The sequence below is a fragment of the Heteronotia binoei genome, chromosome 9 (genome assembly GCF_032191835.1).
Source record: "Heteronotia binoei isolate CCM8104 ecotype False Entrance Well chromosome 9, APGP_CSIRO_Hbin_v1, whole genome shotgun sequence".
Lineage (NCBI taxonomy): Eukaryota > Metazoa > Chordata > Lepidosauria > Squamata > Gekkonidae > Heteronotia > Heteronotia binoei.
The window spans coordinates 7,062,752-7,078,901 of record NC_083231.1 but is presented as its reverse complement, the minus strand read 5'-3'; the positions used below and the strand labels follow the sequence as shown (position 1 = coordinate 7,078,901).

The 16,150-nt window shown below is 40.0% G+C and overlaps 1 protein-coding gene across 8 annotated transcripts in view; it reads left to right on the top strand.

Moving 5' to 3' along the window:
* The window catches only part of LDB2 (LIM domain binding 2), a 395,214-nt gene that overhangs the window by 267,998 nt on the left and 111,066 nt on the right, over positions 1–16,150 (top strand). For all 8 annotated transcript variants that reach the window (XM_060246192.1, XM_060246194.1, XM_060246193.1 and 5 more), the window contains exon 3: positions 13,982–14,154. In XM_060246192.1, coding sequence (XP_060102175.1) covers positions 13,982–14,154 — 173 coding nt within the window. The remainder of the gene's footprint in view (positions 1–13,981; positions 14,155–16,150) is intronic.

Below are 16,150 nucleotides of genomic sequence, written 5' to 3'. Positions count from 1 at the left end.
AGGGGGATTCTGAGCTACATTTTCCAAGCTCCCATTTAACCCAATCTCTGCAGCGATACAAGATCTCGCACCCCCCAAATTTTTTACAATTCCCTTCCTCTTTCATTCTCCCCTACAATTCACAGCTCTCTTCTTATTTACCATTGGTTGTAACCCAGTGGATCTGCACCATGTTTTTCTAAATTTTACTGCTCTGTTTTCAGTACAGTGCCTTCTGTAATAAATTCTTAAAAAACAACTGATATTCCTCCCATAAATTAATTTTAATAACCCACAGGATACTGCAAAATTAATTTGAATTTTAAATATACTAAACCATAACGCTTCCAGCATAAACTTGACATTGATCCTACAAACAGTCTTAGGGAAGGGAAAAGCTATACGTAGTCAGTCTTATAGGTAGAACTTCAAAAGGGCAAACTTTGATAAACTTAGAACCATGCTGGGTAAAATCCCATGGTCAGAAATACTTAGGAGGAAGGGGGTTTAGGAGGGGTGGGAATTTCTTAAAAGCGAAATACTGAAAGCGCAATCGCAGACAATTCCTGTGAGAAGAAAAAATGGAAAAAAGCCTAAAGAAGCCGAAGTGGCTCCATAAACAGCTCTCTAAAGACTTGAGAAATAAAAAAGACTCCTTTAGGAATTGGAAGGAGGGCCTTATAACCAAGGATGAATTTAAACAAATCACCAGTGCTTTTAGATAAAAAGTTCTGAAAGCTAAAGCTCAGTATGAGCTTAGGCTGGCGAAAGATGCTAAGAACAACAAAAAAGGGTTCTTTTGTTATGTTCAGAGTAAGAAAAAGAGCAAGAACATGGTGGACCCACTGCGAGGGCAAGGAAGTGAAATTGTAACGGTAATGAAGAGAGGGCAGGATTGCTCAATTCCTACTTTTCCTCATTCTCTTCTGAAGGAAACGGTGCTCAACATGGCAAAAACAGAACATATAAGGAGGGTATGAAGTTCCAACCTAGGATCAGCATAGAGGTAGTACATAAACACTTAGTTTCTTTAAATGAAACTAAGTCCACAGGGCCAGATGAATTGCATCCAAGGGTTCTAAAAGAGCTTGTGGATGTAATTTCTTCTGGTTAAAACAATTTTATTTGGAAACATATGGTAACAAATCATAAGAACATAAGAATATAAGAGAAGCCATGTTGGATCAGGCCAATGGCCCATCCAGTCCAACACTCTGTGTCACACAGTGGCAAAATATATATATATATATATATATATATATATATATATATATATATATATATATATATATATATATATATATATATATATATATATATACATACACACACACATACACATACACACACACACTGTGGCTAATAGCCACAGTGGACCACTGCTCCTTATTTTTATCTAAACCCCTCTTGAAGGTGGCCATGCTTGTGGCCGCCACCACCTCCTGTGGCAGTGAATTCCACATGTTAATCACCCTTTGGGTGAAGAAGGACTTCCTTTTATCCGTTTTAACCCAACTGCTCAGCAATTTCATCGAATGCCCACGAGTTCTTGTATTGTGAGAAAGGGAGAAAAGTACCTCTTTCTCTACTTTCTCCATCCCATGCATTATCTATTTCTTGCATCATTAATAACTTCTTTTATTTATCCTATATATTACTTTCTTCCCACCCCGCCCCCCGTTACTTGACCCCCGCCGGTGTTATTTACTTAAAGTACTATTTTTTTAAAAAAAAAAATTGGTTTTATTGCTCTTTCAAATTCTTACAAATTCACAACAGGAGAAAAAAAGAAAGAAACAAACCGTAAAGGATTAACAACATCCTATACATCAAAATATAAACTTATTTTTATACTAATAGAGACGGATTGTGGTTGCAAAACTAAATTTTAAAACCTTCTTCTTATTTAACTTAAATAATTATATCAAAAATATAAGACAATGATGTAAAAGAAAAATCACTTTTTTTTCCAATTAATTATAAAATTTTTCCCATTTTTTAACAGCATCGATCTTCGGCATCCCTTTAACTAGATTGGATAAGATGTCCATTTCTGCTACTTGTAATATTTTCTGAACTACCTCATCTCTTTGTGGGATAGATTTTTGTCTCCAAAATTTGGCAAAGAGTATTCTAGCCGCTGTCAAAATATAAACTATAATATATTCATCCTCATGGGGTATTTCATTTCTAACAGAGGAAAGTAACATCATTTCTGGTTTGAATAGTATATTTAGCTTGAATATCTCTTTTAACATTCTATGAATATCTAACCAAAATCTTTTCGCTAGCTTGCAGGTCCACCATAAATGATAAAAAGAACCTAACATCGTTTCACATTTCCAGCACTTAGGAGATACCGATTGATCAATTGTATTTAGATGGACCGGGGTGATATACCATCTGTGAAAAAGCTTGAAAAAATTTCTCTAAAATTAACAGGTTTTATAATCTTGTAGTTATTTTTCCATAAAATTTCCCATTGCTCTAAAGTTATATTTTTCTTCAGATTTTTTGCCCATTTTACCATAGATTCCTTAACTGTCTCATCCTCTAGTTTAATTTGCATCATATAGTTATAAACCTTTTTAATTACTTTTTCTTGTCCAGTAATTAGTATTCTATCGAAATCAAAATTGACTTTAGTAAAGCCTAATATTTTATCTTTATTATATTTTGAAACAATTTGTGTCATAGCCCACCAGTCAATATTAAGCCCCATAGCTTCTAAATCTTCCTTCTTTCTCAGTTTCCCATTTTCATCTAATAGATCCGTGTATCTGATCAACCTTTTAGTATTCCATAACTGCGGCTTAACCGAGGCGTCTACTGGCGAAAGCCACCTAGGTGTTTTATCATATATCATCCTCTTAATTTTTATCCAGACCTCGTAGAGAGACTTTCGTATTAAGTGATTTCTAAAATATTTTTGAGATTTTCCAATATACCAAAGATTTGCATGCCAACCGGCATGCAAATCAAATCCTTCTAATGCTAATAGACGTTTGTCTTCTAGGGTTATCCAGTCTCTTAACCACAAAACTGCACAAGCTGTATTATAAGTTTCGCAATCCGGAAATCCCAAGCCTCCATTCTCTTTTTTATCCATTAAAATCTTCCATCTCACCCTAGGTTTCTTTCCCTGCCATATAAAAGATCTCATCATTTGGTCTAGTTTAGTAAAGAAAGGTTTCTTAACTGCAAAATTTACCATTTGAAGTAAGAATAGAACTTTTGGAAGTATGTTTAAAGGTACCCTTAACTAATAAAAACAAAAATTAATATTCTTCATTTCTCTAAGACTTAATCATTATCAAAAATTGCCCAATGTCCTTTTATTTTCCACACTTTTTCTACATATCTTCTGAACTTTTTCCACTCCATCTTAAAAACTTCTACATCATGGTCTCTTAAAATTGTTGTTAATTTGTCCATTTCATTCCATGTCATAACTTTTACAATCCAATCCCATTTCTCTGGTATTTTTTCTTGCTTCCACAACTGGGCATATAATGTCCTAGCATCTGAAAGCAAGTACCAAATTATAGTTCTATCTTCTTTTGGAAATTTTTCCATTTGTAATCCCAACAGAAAAGTCTCTGCAATTTGCTTAAATTCATATCCCAAGATCCTAGAAATTTCTTGTTGGATCATCTGCCAATACTTTTTTGCTCTTTCACAAGTCCACCACATATGGCAGAAAGAACCATGTTTTTTACATTTCCAACATCTCTCTGGCATCTTATTATTCATCTTTGCCAATTTCTTAGGAGTCATATACCATCTATACATCATTTTAAAATAGTTCTCTTTAATACTATGACACGCGAAAGCTTCATAAAGTTCTTCCACAAATATTCCCAAGTTTCCATCTGTATTTCTTTATTTACATTAATTGCCCACTTAATCATTTGAGATTTCACTACTTCATCTTCCGTAGACCATTTTAAAAGTAATTTATATAATTTTGAAATTAATTTTTCATTGTCTCCAAGCAGAACTTTTTCCATTTATGTTTGCTCTTTTCTTATTCCTTCAGTTTTAATGTCATTCTCCACCAAGCTCTTTATTTGTTGCATTTGAAACCCATCATATTTGAAACCAATCATTATTCAACTCTTCAGCAGTTTTCAATTCTATTTTGCCACTTTGTATTTTTAATAGTTGATTATATGACAACCACTTTTCTTCACACGTCTCAGCTGTTATTTTTATCACTTTGGCTGGCACTATCCATAACGGTTTTCTCTCATCTCCATATTTCTTATGTTTCATCCATGTATTTAGCAAGCTGTTTCTTATATAATGGTGAGAGAAAAAGCCGTCTATCTTTTTTTCCCCATAATACATATAAGCGTGCCAGCCAAATTTATTTCCATGACCTTCCAATGCTAAGAGTTTTTTGTTTAACAACATTATTCATTCTTTTATTCATACTAAGCAAACTGCTTCATGATATAATTTTAAGTCTGGTAATTGAAATCCGCCTCTCTCTTTTGCATCCATTAAAATTTTCATTTTAATTCTTGGTTTCTTCCCCGCCCACACAAACTCTGACATTTTTCTTTGCCATCTATTACATTTTTTATTGTCTTTCACAATCGGAATAGTTTGAAACAAATACATTATTCTTGATAGAATATTCATTTTAATTGCGGCTATTCTACCGAACACTGACAAATTAAGTTAATTCCACTTTAACATATCTTCATCTATTTTACGCCATAGCTTCTCATAATTATTTTTGAACAAATCAATATTCTTCATTGTTATCTCCACACCCAAATATTTTACCTTGGAGGTAACTTCACAGCCTGTTAGTCTCTGCAATTCTTGTTGCTTATTGATTTGCATATTTTTACATAGAAGTTTTCATTTTTCTTTATTAATACAAAGTCCCGCCAACTCCCCATATTCTTGTATTTTGGCTAACAACAAAGGTGTGACTTGTATGGGGTTTTTATTTATAAACATTATATCATCTGCAAATGCTCTGTATTTGTAAGTAAATCCTTTTACTTTTAATCCTTCTATTTCTTTATCTTCTTGAATTTGCATCAGTAATATTTCAAGAGTCATTATAAACAACAGTGGGGAAAGTGGACAACCTTGTCTTGTACCTTTACTAATTATTACTAATATATTACTAATGATCTTCCTTTATAACATTTATCAAATATTGTTTAAACCGTTCTGCCAAGATTCTTGTATATATTTTATAGTCATTATTTAATAATGAAATTGCTCTATGATTTTTTACATTTGTAATATCTCTATCTTCCTTTGGTATCAACAAAATAACAGCTTCCTTCCTTTGCTATTTTCCCTTTTGTTCTTATCATATTCATCAATTTCTGAAGTTTCGGGATTAACTTCTCTTGGAGGGTTTTAAAAAATTTAGCTGTATATCCATCTTGCCCAGGTGCTTTTCCATTTTTCATTGTCATTAATTGCTGCTTCAATTTCTGTTTTTTCAATTGGATCGTTCAAAACTTTTTGCATATTTTCTGCTAAGGGCGCTATTTTTATCTTTTGTAAGTACTCATCCTTCTTTCCTTCCGTTATTTTAACACCTTTAAATAACTTGGCATAATACTTAAAGAATTCTCTTTTTATTCCTTCTTGATCTACCGCCTCTCTTTCATCCACCTCAATTTTATTAATAATTTTACTTTCTCTCTTTTTCTTCAGTTGCCAGGCCAAATATTTTCTGGGTTTGTTTGCTCCCTCGAAAGATTTCTGCTGCAATCTTTTCAGATTCCATTCCAGTTCTTTATTTAACAAATGTCTCATTTGTGTTTGTAATATTGTAATCTCCCTTATAATTTTCTTTTTCCCTGGCCTTTTTCTCAGTCCCCCTTCTTTTTTCTTTATTTCATTTTGAATGTCCAACATCTGTTTTTCTTTTGCCCTCTTATCTTTGTTATTCAATGTAATCAATATTCCTCTCATTACTGCTTTATAAGCATCCCAGACCGTCTGAAATTCTATATCCTCTTTATCATTTATTTGGAAGAAAGCTTTAGTTTCATTTTCTAGAGATGTCACTATTTCTTTATTCTGTAGTAAATCTTCATTCAATCTCCCTCTTCTCAACTTCTTAGACAATTTTGTAATCTACATTATTGGATTATGGTCAGCCCCAATTTTAGGTAAAATCTCTATTTTCTTTGTTATAAGGCCTAAGTCTTTAGTGCCCCACAACAAGTCAATTCTGGAAAAAGTTTTATGTCTTGCTGAAAAAAAGATATAGTCCTGCACTTCAGGATTAAATTTCCTCCATATATCCTCCAAATTTTCTCGTTTGACCAATTCAAAAAAAGACTTTGGCAATTTTCCTTCCTTATTATTTTTTTTTTACCCCCAGACCTATCCAGTATGTTCTTAATTGTTCCATTAAAGTCCCCCATTATCAAAACTTGATCATAAGTCAGTTCATCAAATTGTGTATAATGTCTTTTAAAAAAACATCCTTTGCACCATTTGGTGCATACAGCCAATAACTTTTTTATTCAAGATTTTCCCCACCATTTCATTGAAATCTGCCTCCGTTCCTGAGGACTGGAAGGTAGCAAATGTCACCCCCATCTTTAAAAAGGGTTCCAGAGGAGATCCGGGAAATTACAGGCCAGTCAGTCTGACTTCAATACCGGGAAAGTTGGTAGAAACCATTATCAAGGACAGAATGAGTAGGCACATTGATGAACACGGGTTATTGAGGAAGACTCAGCATGGGTTCTGTAAGGGAAGATCTTGCCTCACTAACCTGTTACATTTCTTTGAGGGGGTGAACAAACATGTGGACAAAGGAGACCCGATAGATGTTGTTTACCTTGACTTCCAGAAAGCTTTTGATAAAGTTCCTCATCAAAGGCTCCTTAGAAAGCTTGAGAGTCAATGAGTAAAAGGGCAGGTCCTCTTGTGGATCAAAAACTGGCTGAGTAATAGGAAGCAGAGAGTGAGTATAAATGGGCAGTCTTCGCAGTGGAGGACGGTAAGCAGTGGGGTGCCGCAGGGCTCGGTACTGGGTCCCATGCTCTTTAACTTGTTCATAAATGATTTAGAGTTGGGAGTGAGCAGTGAAGTGGCCAAGTTTGCGGATGACACTAAATTGTTCAGGGTGGTGAGAACCAGAGAGGATTGTGAGGAACTCCAAAGGGATCTGTTGAGGCTGGGTGAGTGGGCGTCAGTGTGGCAGATGCGGTTCAATGTGGCCAAGTGCAAAGTAATGCACATTGGGGCCAAGAATCCCAGCTACAAATACAAGTTGATGGGTTGTGAACTGGCAGAGACTGACCAAGAGAGAGATCTTGGGGTCGTGGTAGATAACTCACTGAGAATGTCAAGACAGTGTGCGTTGGCAATAAAAAAGGCCAACGCCATGCTGGGAATTATTAGGAAGGGAATTGAAAACAAATCAGCCAGTATCATAATGCCCCTGTATAAATCGATGGTGCGGTCTCATTTGGAGTACTGTGTGCAGTTCTGGTCGCCGCACCTCAAAAAGGATATTATAGCATTGGAGAAAGTCCAGAATTGGGCAACTAAAATGATTAAGGGGCTGGAGCACTTTCCCTATGAAGAAAGGTTGAAATGCTTGGGACTCTTTAGCTTGGAGAAACGTCGACTGCGGGGTGACATGATAGAGGTTTACAAGATAATGCATGGGATGGAGAAAGTAGAGAAAGAAGTACTTTTCTCCCTTTCTCACAATACAAGAACTCGTGGGCATTCCATGAAATTGCTGAGCAAACAGGTTAAAACAGATAATAGGAAGTACTTCTTCACCCAAAGGGTGATTAACATGTGGAATTCACTGCCACAGGAGGTGGTGGCGGCCACAAGTATAGCCACCTTCAAGAGGGGTTTAGATAAAAATATGGAGCACAGGTCCATGAGTGGCTATTAGCCACAGTGTGTGTGTATATATAAATTTTTTTGCCACTGTGTGACACAGAGTGTTGGACTGGATGGGCCGTTGGCCTGATCCAACATGGCTTCTCTTATGTTCTTATGTTCTTATTTCTTTTGTCATATATCTTATAACCACATCTCTTGGTAGATTATTTTTCTTGGCATATAGTGAGTTCACTCTATACATATACATGCTTCTAGTTCCTTCAGGATCTTCCTCCAAAAATTCTGCAATTGTTCTTATTATATATCCTTTCAAATCAGTCTCTTTATCCTCAGGTACTCCTCTCAGATGTATTCGGGTTTCCATCAATTTGCAGTCATGAATTGCCACCTTCTCTTGCATTTTTAGCAAGGTGGAATCATGTATTTTCACTCTCTCTTCCACCTTATCATGTCTCTCACCCCTTTCATCATCCTGGCTTCCACTGCTTCTAATTGCTCTTGCATTTTCTCCATTGAGGCAGTCCCCGCCCGGGTTAACTTATGCTCTGACATTTAAAAAAAACACCGAAAATTTTGACCTCTCCAAATTAAATTTAAACTATCAGGTTTGATAGAGTAAGGCTTGCCCTTTTCAATAAGCCTAATTTTGCCGTCCTCAGAGGCTCCTGGGCTCAGATATTAATTTTTGAAGTTTTTATTTCTTCCCAAATCGTGGTCGTGACTTTTTGCTTCCCTTTAAAAAAAAATATTACCTTCAAAAGGCTTCTAAAATAATGATCAGCAATTATGTCCTATAGTATTTACCTTATAATTGTCACCACTTTCAGCTTCACCAATTTTTAATGTCCCAAACACTTTAAAAACTTTGTTTAAATGTTGACCTGCTAGCAATGGCCGCCGATGTTTTTCTATGATATTATAGTCCTAGAGTAGGCTAGCTGCTTCAATGATTTCCCTTTTCCATCCGACACTTCCTGCTTTTCTTGCCACCAAATCCCGTTTTCACTGGTAAAAAGATCTTGCGATGTTTTACGTATTTCCTGTGTTGACTGTGAGATCTGCAAATCTGTGACGATGGGGCTTTTTCACCAAAACCGCAAGTAGACAAAACAATAAATTCCTTTCCACTTTTAGCACTGTCCTTTAAATTTACAAAATTCAAATTTCGCCCCTTCTCCCCTTATTCTTCCAAGCTTTCTGAATCTCTTTTCCCACCTTCTGGTTTTATTTTGTTTAACTCTAAATAGTCCCAGAATGAAGATAGTCATCAGTACCTTTTTCTGCCTTTATCCAGATCCAACACCGGTCTTGTATAGCTTTAGATGTTTAGCAGTCTCAAAGATGGTTAGGATCCTGTCGAGCTTATGTCAAATAAATGACTCTGGAAACTTCTGCAGATGATGAATATGCAACTCGCCTCCGGAGACCCCTCAAAGTCTCAAAGGAGCCCCCCCCCGGGACTCCCTTTTAGCCAAGGTAAATCTCCTCAGAGCTTCCTGTGCATATCTTGGACTGATCTCTGACTGAGAAAAGTAGGCAGAAGGCATTAAATTGCCCTCCACTACCCCGAACAGAAGCCCCAGCCTGCTCCCCTTCTGAGAAGCAATTCAGCTCAACATTTTCCAACCCCAGAAGTCCACAGCAGATGTAATTTCTGAGCCTCTGCGGATGTAATTTCTGAGCCTCTGGCTATTATTTTTGAGAATTCTTGGAGAACAGGAGAGGTGCCAGAAGATTGGAGGTGGGCAAATGTTGTCCCCATCTTCAAGAAGGGGAAAAAAGACGATCTGGGTAACTACCGACCTGTCAGCTTGACGTCTATACCTGGAAACAAATCATCAGACAGTCAGTCCTGGAACATTTAGAAAGAATGGTTGTGATTACTAAGAGCCAGCATGGTTTTCTCAAGAACAAGTCATGTCAGACTAAGCTGATCTCTTTTTTTGAGAAAGTGAGTACCTTGCTGGATCAGGGGAATGCTGTAGACATTGTTTATCTTGATTTCAGTAAGGCTTTTGATAAGATTTCCCATATTATCCTTGTTGACAAGTTGGTAAAATGTGGTTTGTATCCTATAACCGTTGGGTGGATCTGTAACTGGTTGACAGATCGCACCCAAAGAGTGCTTGTGAATGGTTCCTCATCCTCTTGGAGAGGAATGACAAGTGGAGTGCCTCAAGGATCTGTCCTGGGACCTGCTTTGTTCAACATCTTTATCAATGATTTGGATGAAGGAATAGAGGGAATGCTTATTAAATTTGCAGATGATACTAAATTGGGAGGGGTTGCAAACACAGAAGTAGACAGAAACAGGATACAGTATGACCTTGACAGGCTGGAAAACTGGTCTAAAATCAATTGAATTTTAACAGGGATAAATGTAAAGTTCTGCATTTAGGTAGGAAAAATCCAATGCATGGTTATAGGATGGGGTAGACTTGTCTTAGCAGTAGTATGTGCGAAAAGGATCTAGGGGTCTTAGTGGATCATACACTGAACATGAGTCAACAGTGTGATGCGGTGGTTAAAAAGGCAAATGCAATTTTGGGCTGTATTAACAGAAGTATAGTGTCCAGATCACATGATGTGATGGTATCACTTTACTCTGCTCTGGTAAGACCTCATCTGGAGTATTGTGTTCAGTTTTGGGCACCACATTTTAAGAAGGATATAGACAAGCTAGAAAGAGTCCAGAGGGCGACAAAGATGGTGAGGGGTCTGGAGACCAAGTCCTATGAGGAAAGGTTGAAGGAGCTGGGGTTGTTTAGCCTGGAGAGGAGATGGCTAAGAGGTGATATGATCACCATCTTCAAGTACTTGAAGGGCTGTCATATAGAAGATGGTGTGGAATTATTTTCTGTGGCCCCAGAAGGTAGGACCAGAACCAATGGGTTGAAATTAAATCAAAAGAGTTTCCGACTCAACACCAGGAAGAACTTCCTGACCGTCAGAGCGATTCCTCAGTGGAACAGGCTTCCTCGGGACTTGGTGGGCTCTCCTTTCTTGGAGGTTTTAAACAGAGGCTAGATGGCCATCTGACAGCAATCAAGATCCTGTGAATTTGGGGAGGGGGTGTTTGTGAGTTTCCTGCATTGTGCAGGGGGTTGGACTAGACTGACCCTAGAGGTCCCTTCCAACTCTATGATTCTATGAGATCAACCCAAATGAGTTAAGTAGCTCAATTTTAAAACAAAAGTGAAAGTTTGTGAATTAAATCACGATGAAGGTAAAACCTGCTGACTTTCTAAGTGTAAGCATGATCTTTCCCCTAAACTAGAAATGTCATCTATGTTAGAAGAAAATCTCCGGAATCGATGTGATGTGTTATTTCTTTATTATGCTGTAACAGCTTCTCCATTATGAGGAGTTCCCATTCTTGGTATGACCACTGATCCAACAGTGGAATTTGAATCTGACTACCAGATATTTTGCAAGCTCTAGTTACAATCTTTCAGCATGCCAGGGTTTTGTTGTTTTGGGAAAAAACAACTATTTGCTCTCTCCTTGTACAAAATGCCTTCTTAGTGTGTTATTTGATACAAAAATTCACAATTCCACTGGTATACAATCACAACCCATAGTTTCACAATACAGTTACAAAAATGCAGTTAAATACCTTTCCTGTGCACAACGTAGCTACTGTCCATAAATCATACTATTTCAAAGTCCAGTCCAATGATAAAAAGAACCGGTCCAATTTTATTTCGGGACCACCCTTCTTCTAGGGACCATCTTCCACATTCATAGGTTCAGTAGACTTGTGGTGCTACAACAATTCCTGGCTTCCTCTGATTTTTATTTTTTATTTTTATCCATATGGAACGCCACTGCCAAGTTCTCTCAATGTAATGGCTGCAACTCTTGTGTTAACGCTAAGCTGGTGTGTCTAGGGTGATTCTCCGGAGAGCAAACCACTTGAGAATTTTCTTTCTCATTTATTTAAAACATTAATTTGCCGCCTTTCTTCCTCATAGGACTCAAAGTGGCTTGTAATATAAGCAAAAATACATTTTTTAAAAAACCCATAAAACCAGACAAGGAATCTGATAGGGTAGAGATGGAGCTCGGATTGCCAACTCCAAGTTGGAAACTTCCAGGAGATTGGGGGGGGGGGGGGGGCAGAGCCTAGGGAGGGTGGGGGAAGAAGCCCAGTGGGGTCCAAGGCCATAGAGTCCACCCTCCAGAGCAGCCATTTTCTCCAGGGAAACAGACCTCTCCGTATTCTGGACATCAGTGGTAATCCTGGGAAGTTTCCAGGCTCTACCTGGACGATAACCCTAGACTGAACTTGCAGGTGCATTTGGGAGGACTGACGATGGGACCTGGTGATTCTGGCTTAGAATACGCCCAGCTCATGATCATGGTGGTAGAGTTGTCAGCTCTGGGTTGAAGAATACCAGAGAAGGTGGAGCCTATAGAGGGCGGGGTTTGGGGAGGGGAGGGGCCTCAGCAGGGTTATAATGCCATAGAAGTCACCCTCCAAAGCTTCCATTTTCTCCAGGGCATCCTACCTTGGTTAAAATGGCAGGAGATCTCCAGATACCAACTGAAGACTAGCAACCCTAAAGTGGTAGGGGTCTTGTGGGAAGAGGAACACAATGAATAGGAGAAGCTCTCAAGCCAGGCAGGAAGTAGCCTTGATTCTGTTTCCTGCTCTCACCTTCTACGCATGATCCCTCTGCACGGGGAGGGAGAACAGGCATGGCCGCCTTGTTCCTCACCTTAGTGCTATTGCTGGGTCACCTGCATGGTGTGAACATGTGAAGGAAGTGCGTGTGCACATGCTATCTCCCTGTGCTTGGGGACCCCCACTTTCCGAATGCTGCCAATCATGGGAAGGGAGCGTGTGCCTGAAGGTGGCCACAGCTATGAGCTTTCTCTCCTGAAGTGTCGTCAACACACAGAGGGGTTGCATCTTAAAAACCTTAAGAAAGCAGCTAAAACTCTTGACGCATCAGGTAAAACATTGAGACCAATTCCCCACTAGCCTTACTGTGCTCTCACTCTTCTCAGTGGGGCTTCTGTCGGATTTTGCACAAGCTGCCCCGAGGTTGCAACTCACTTTGGCTCTTTTGCACAGCAAACAAGATCCTCTAAAAACCAGTTTCATGTTTGCTGCACAAAAGGGCACAAAAAAGGCAAAGCTAGTTGCAGCCCCGGAGCAGATAGTGTGAAATCCAAAGGAAGCCCTGCGGAGAAGAGGAGCGTGAGACGGGCATAAGGCGAGTGGGAAATCGGTTTGAGAGCTTTCATCCAGGCTATTTTTAGTCTAGACCAGGGGTCCTCAACATCATGCCCTTGGGCACCATGGCAGCTGCCGACACCTTTTGATTTGGTGCTCACAAAGTGCTCTTAGGAAGTGGGTGGGGCCAAGGAACATATTTGCCCAGCAAGGCTTCTGATTGGCTATTGGAGATTTGATTGACTGTGCAGATTTTTTTTAAACATCGCTTTAGTGAAGGTAAGCTGTGGCAATTGTTGTGTGGATGGCTCCGCCTCCTGTGGCAGCCATTTTGTTGCTGCGCCCACCATACCATGTCAGAATTCTGAATTCTGCCCACAGGCTCAAAATGGTGCGGATCCCTGCTCTAGATTTAGGGCGTTTTCGCACTTACCTTAATCGGCAGCAACGCCCCTCTTCACCGCGCAGGGTCTGCACGGTTTTCGCACTAATTGCTGCGGAGCACCCGGAAGAGCCGCAAAGTCCCGCGGCTTTTGCGTCGCAAATGTAAACCGCCAAAACCCGGTTTACATTTGCGACGCAAAAGCCGCGGGACTTTGCGGCTCTTCCGGGTGCTCCGCAGCAATTAGTGCGAAAACCGTGCAGACCCTGCGCGGTGAAGAGGGGCGTCGCTGCTGATTAAGGTAAGTGTGAAAACGCCCTTAGAGAACGACCACGCAGGCAGTCCTAGTCTTGTGACATCTCAACTTCTATAGGAAAGGCAGGTTTCTTGTTCAACAGCATGATGGGTTAACTGGAAAAAAAAAACACCCAGATCCAATGAACAGCATTTTTATTGGCCTCTTCAGAACTAGGGACAAATTCAGTTTGTTCAGAGTTAATGTGAACTGCCATAAACGACTTAAAGCACTTATGTCCTGCAGCACTTTGCTTAGTTTTGCTTTGTATTTTCCCCAACAGCGATTGGAAGGACCCTCATTCCTCGTTATTTTAGCACTGTCTTTGAAGGAGGTGTGACAGACCTGTATTACATCCTCAAGCACTCAAAAGAATCATACCACAACTCCTCCATCACAGTGGACTGTGATCAATGCACCATGGTCACCCAACATGGAAAACCTATGTTTACAAAGGTAATAGGAGAGATTTGGATGGATCGTGCAATTGTTGCTGGATTTTCAATATCCTGTTCAGATCATACTGAAGGGTAATTATTACTGTTCTCCTGCAGTGGGTGGAATTAATTCCTGAGATCTTAAATTTTGACTTCTGTTTTGAAATCCTATTGTTGCATGACTGGGATCTAGGCCCATAAACCAGAACTACAACTTTTCTCAGTTCATAAACCAGAGCTTGCGACTGTCATATTTGAATTGGGTTCACCAGACTGGACCCCATTTTGCATGGGCAATGAGTAGGGTTGCCATCTCCAGGTGGGGTGGGCTAGAGTTCTCCTAGAATTATAATTGACCTGCAGACTACAGTTTCCCTGGAAGAAATAGCCACTTAGGATGGTCTCTCTGGAATGATGTACCCTATTGAGCACCCTCTCTGCCCTAGATTCCACCCTTCCTGGGCTCTGCCTCCCAAATCTCCAGGAATTTCCCCACCTAGAGTTGGCAGCCGCAGGAAGGAACAGCTACACATACTCCTCTCCACCACAAATATCATGTAACCCATGAGGGTGGTGCTCTGCACAAAGACACATTTGTGCTGAGAACAGATATGTATGATTTTGTTTCTTGTTTTAAAAGTGGGAGGGATTACATTTACTTGAGTCTCCACAGACAGAGACCGCTGCAAGAAGTACCCACTTTAGATTTCTTTGGGAAGGGTGAACTTCTCAGGCAGGCAAGCTGGAGTGTTGGGCTGGTAGGTGAAGTTACCTAGGCTTTGGGATTTTTTTCCCTCAGCCTACTAAATATAGAATAACTGTAGGCAAAACAAAATTATAGTACTATATTTGGACCGAGTACTGTGAGGCCCCATGACTTTGTTGATTATGCCCATTATGTGTCTTTGAATATCATTTTTAAACCTTTCTAGTATCGTTGGAGAATACTTCTTGTATGATAAAATGTCACTATGTAGAACCAGGGGTGGAATTCTAGCAGGAGCGCCTTTGCATATTAGGCCACACACCCCTGATGTAGCCAATCCTGCAAGAGTTTACAAGGCTCCTTTTTGTAAGCTCTTGGAGGATTGGCTACATCAGGGGTGTGTGGCCTAATATGCAAAGGCGCTCCTGCTAGAATTCCACCCCTGTGTAGAACATTCCACCTCCCCGAAGATTCTTTTCATCTCTCTGCAATACCTTCAACTTGACCATCACTTCCTCTAGCAAAAATCTACTCCTCTTGCCCACCTAGGGTTGCCAAGTCCAATTCAAGAAATATCTGGGGACTTTGGGGTCGGAGCCAGGAGACTTTGGGGGTGGAGCCAGGAGACATTGGGGGTGGAGCCAGGAACAAGGGTGTAACAAGCATAATTGAACTCCAAGGGAGTTCTGGCCATCACATTTAAAGGGACAACACACCTTTTTAAATGCCTTTCTTCCATAGGAAATAATGGATAGGGGCACCATCTTTGGGGGCTCATAGAATTGGACCCCCTGGTCCAATCGTTTTGAAACTTGGGGGGTATTTTGTGGAGGGGCACTAGATGCTATACTAAAAATTTGTTGCCTCTACCTTAAAACATAGCCCCCCCAGAGCCCCCAATACCCACGGATCAATTCCCCATTATTCCCTGTGGAAATCGTTCTCCATAGGGAATAATAGAGTGCCCAGTAGATATTTCCCTTCCCCCCCACGCTTTCTAAAGCAGGGGGAGGGCCTCCAAACCAGGGATTCCCCTGCCCCCTCCCTCTCTCTCACACACAAATACTTACTGGGTCTTGTTCCTGCAGAACTTTACTCGATCTGAAAACGAAAGCAAAACAAAGGGAGGGGCCTTTCTCCGAAGCCCTTCCTGTTTCCTGCTCATCCTTAAAGGCACATATTTTAAAAACGGACCTGCCGGAGCTCTAAAACTATATGGTGACTGTGGGGGGCGGGGCTTCCCCCTCCGTCCAGCTAGCTGGGGACGGGGAGAAGCCTGTAAAAACGGGGGATCCCCCACTGGGACCTG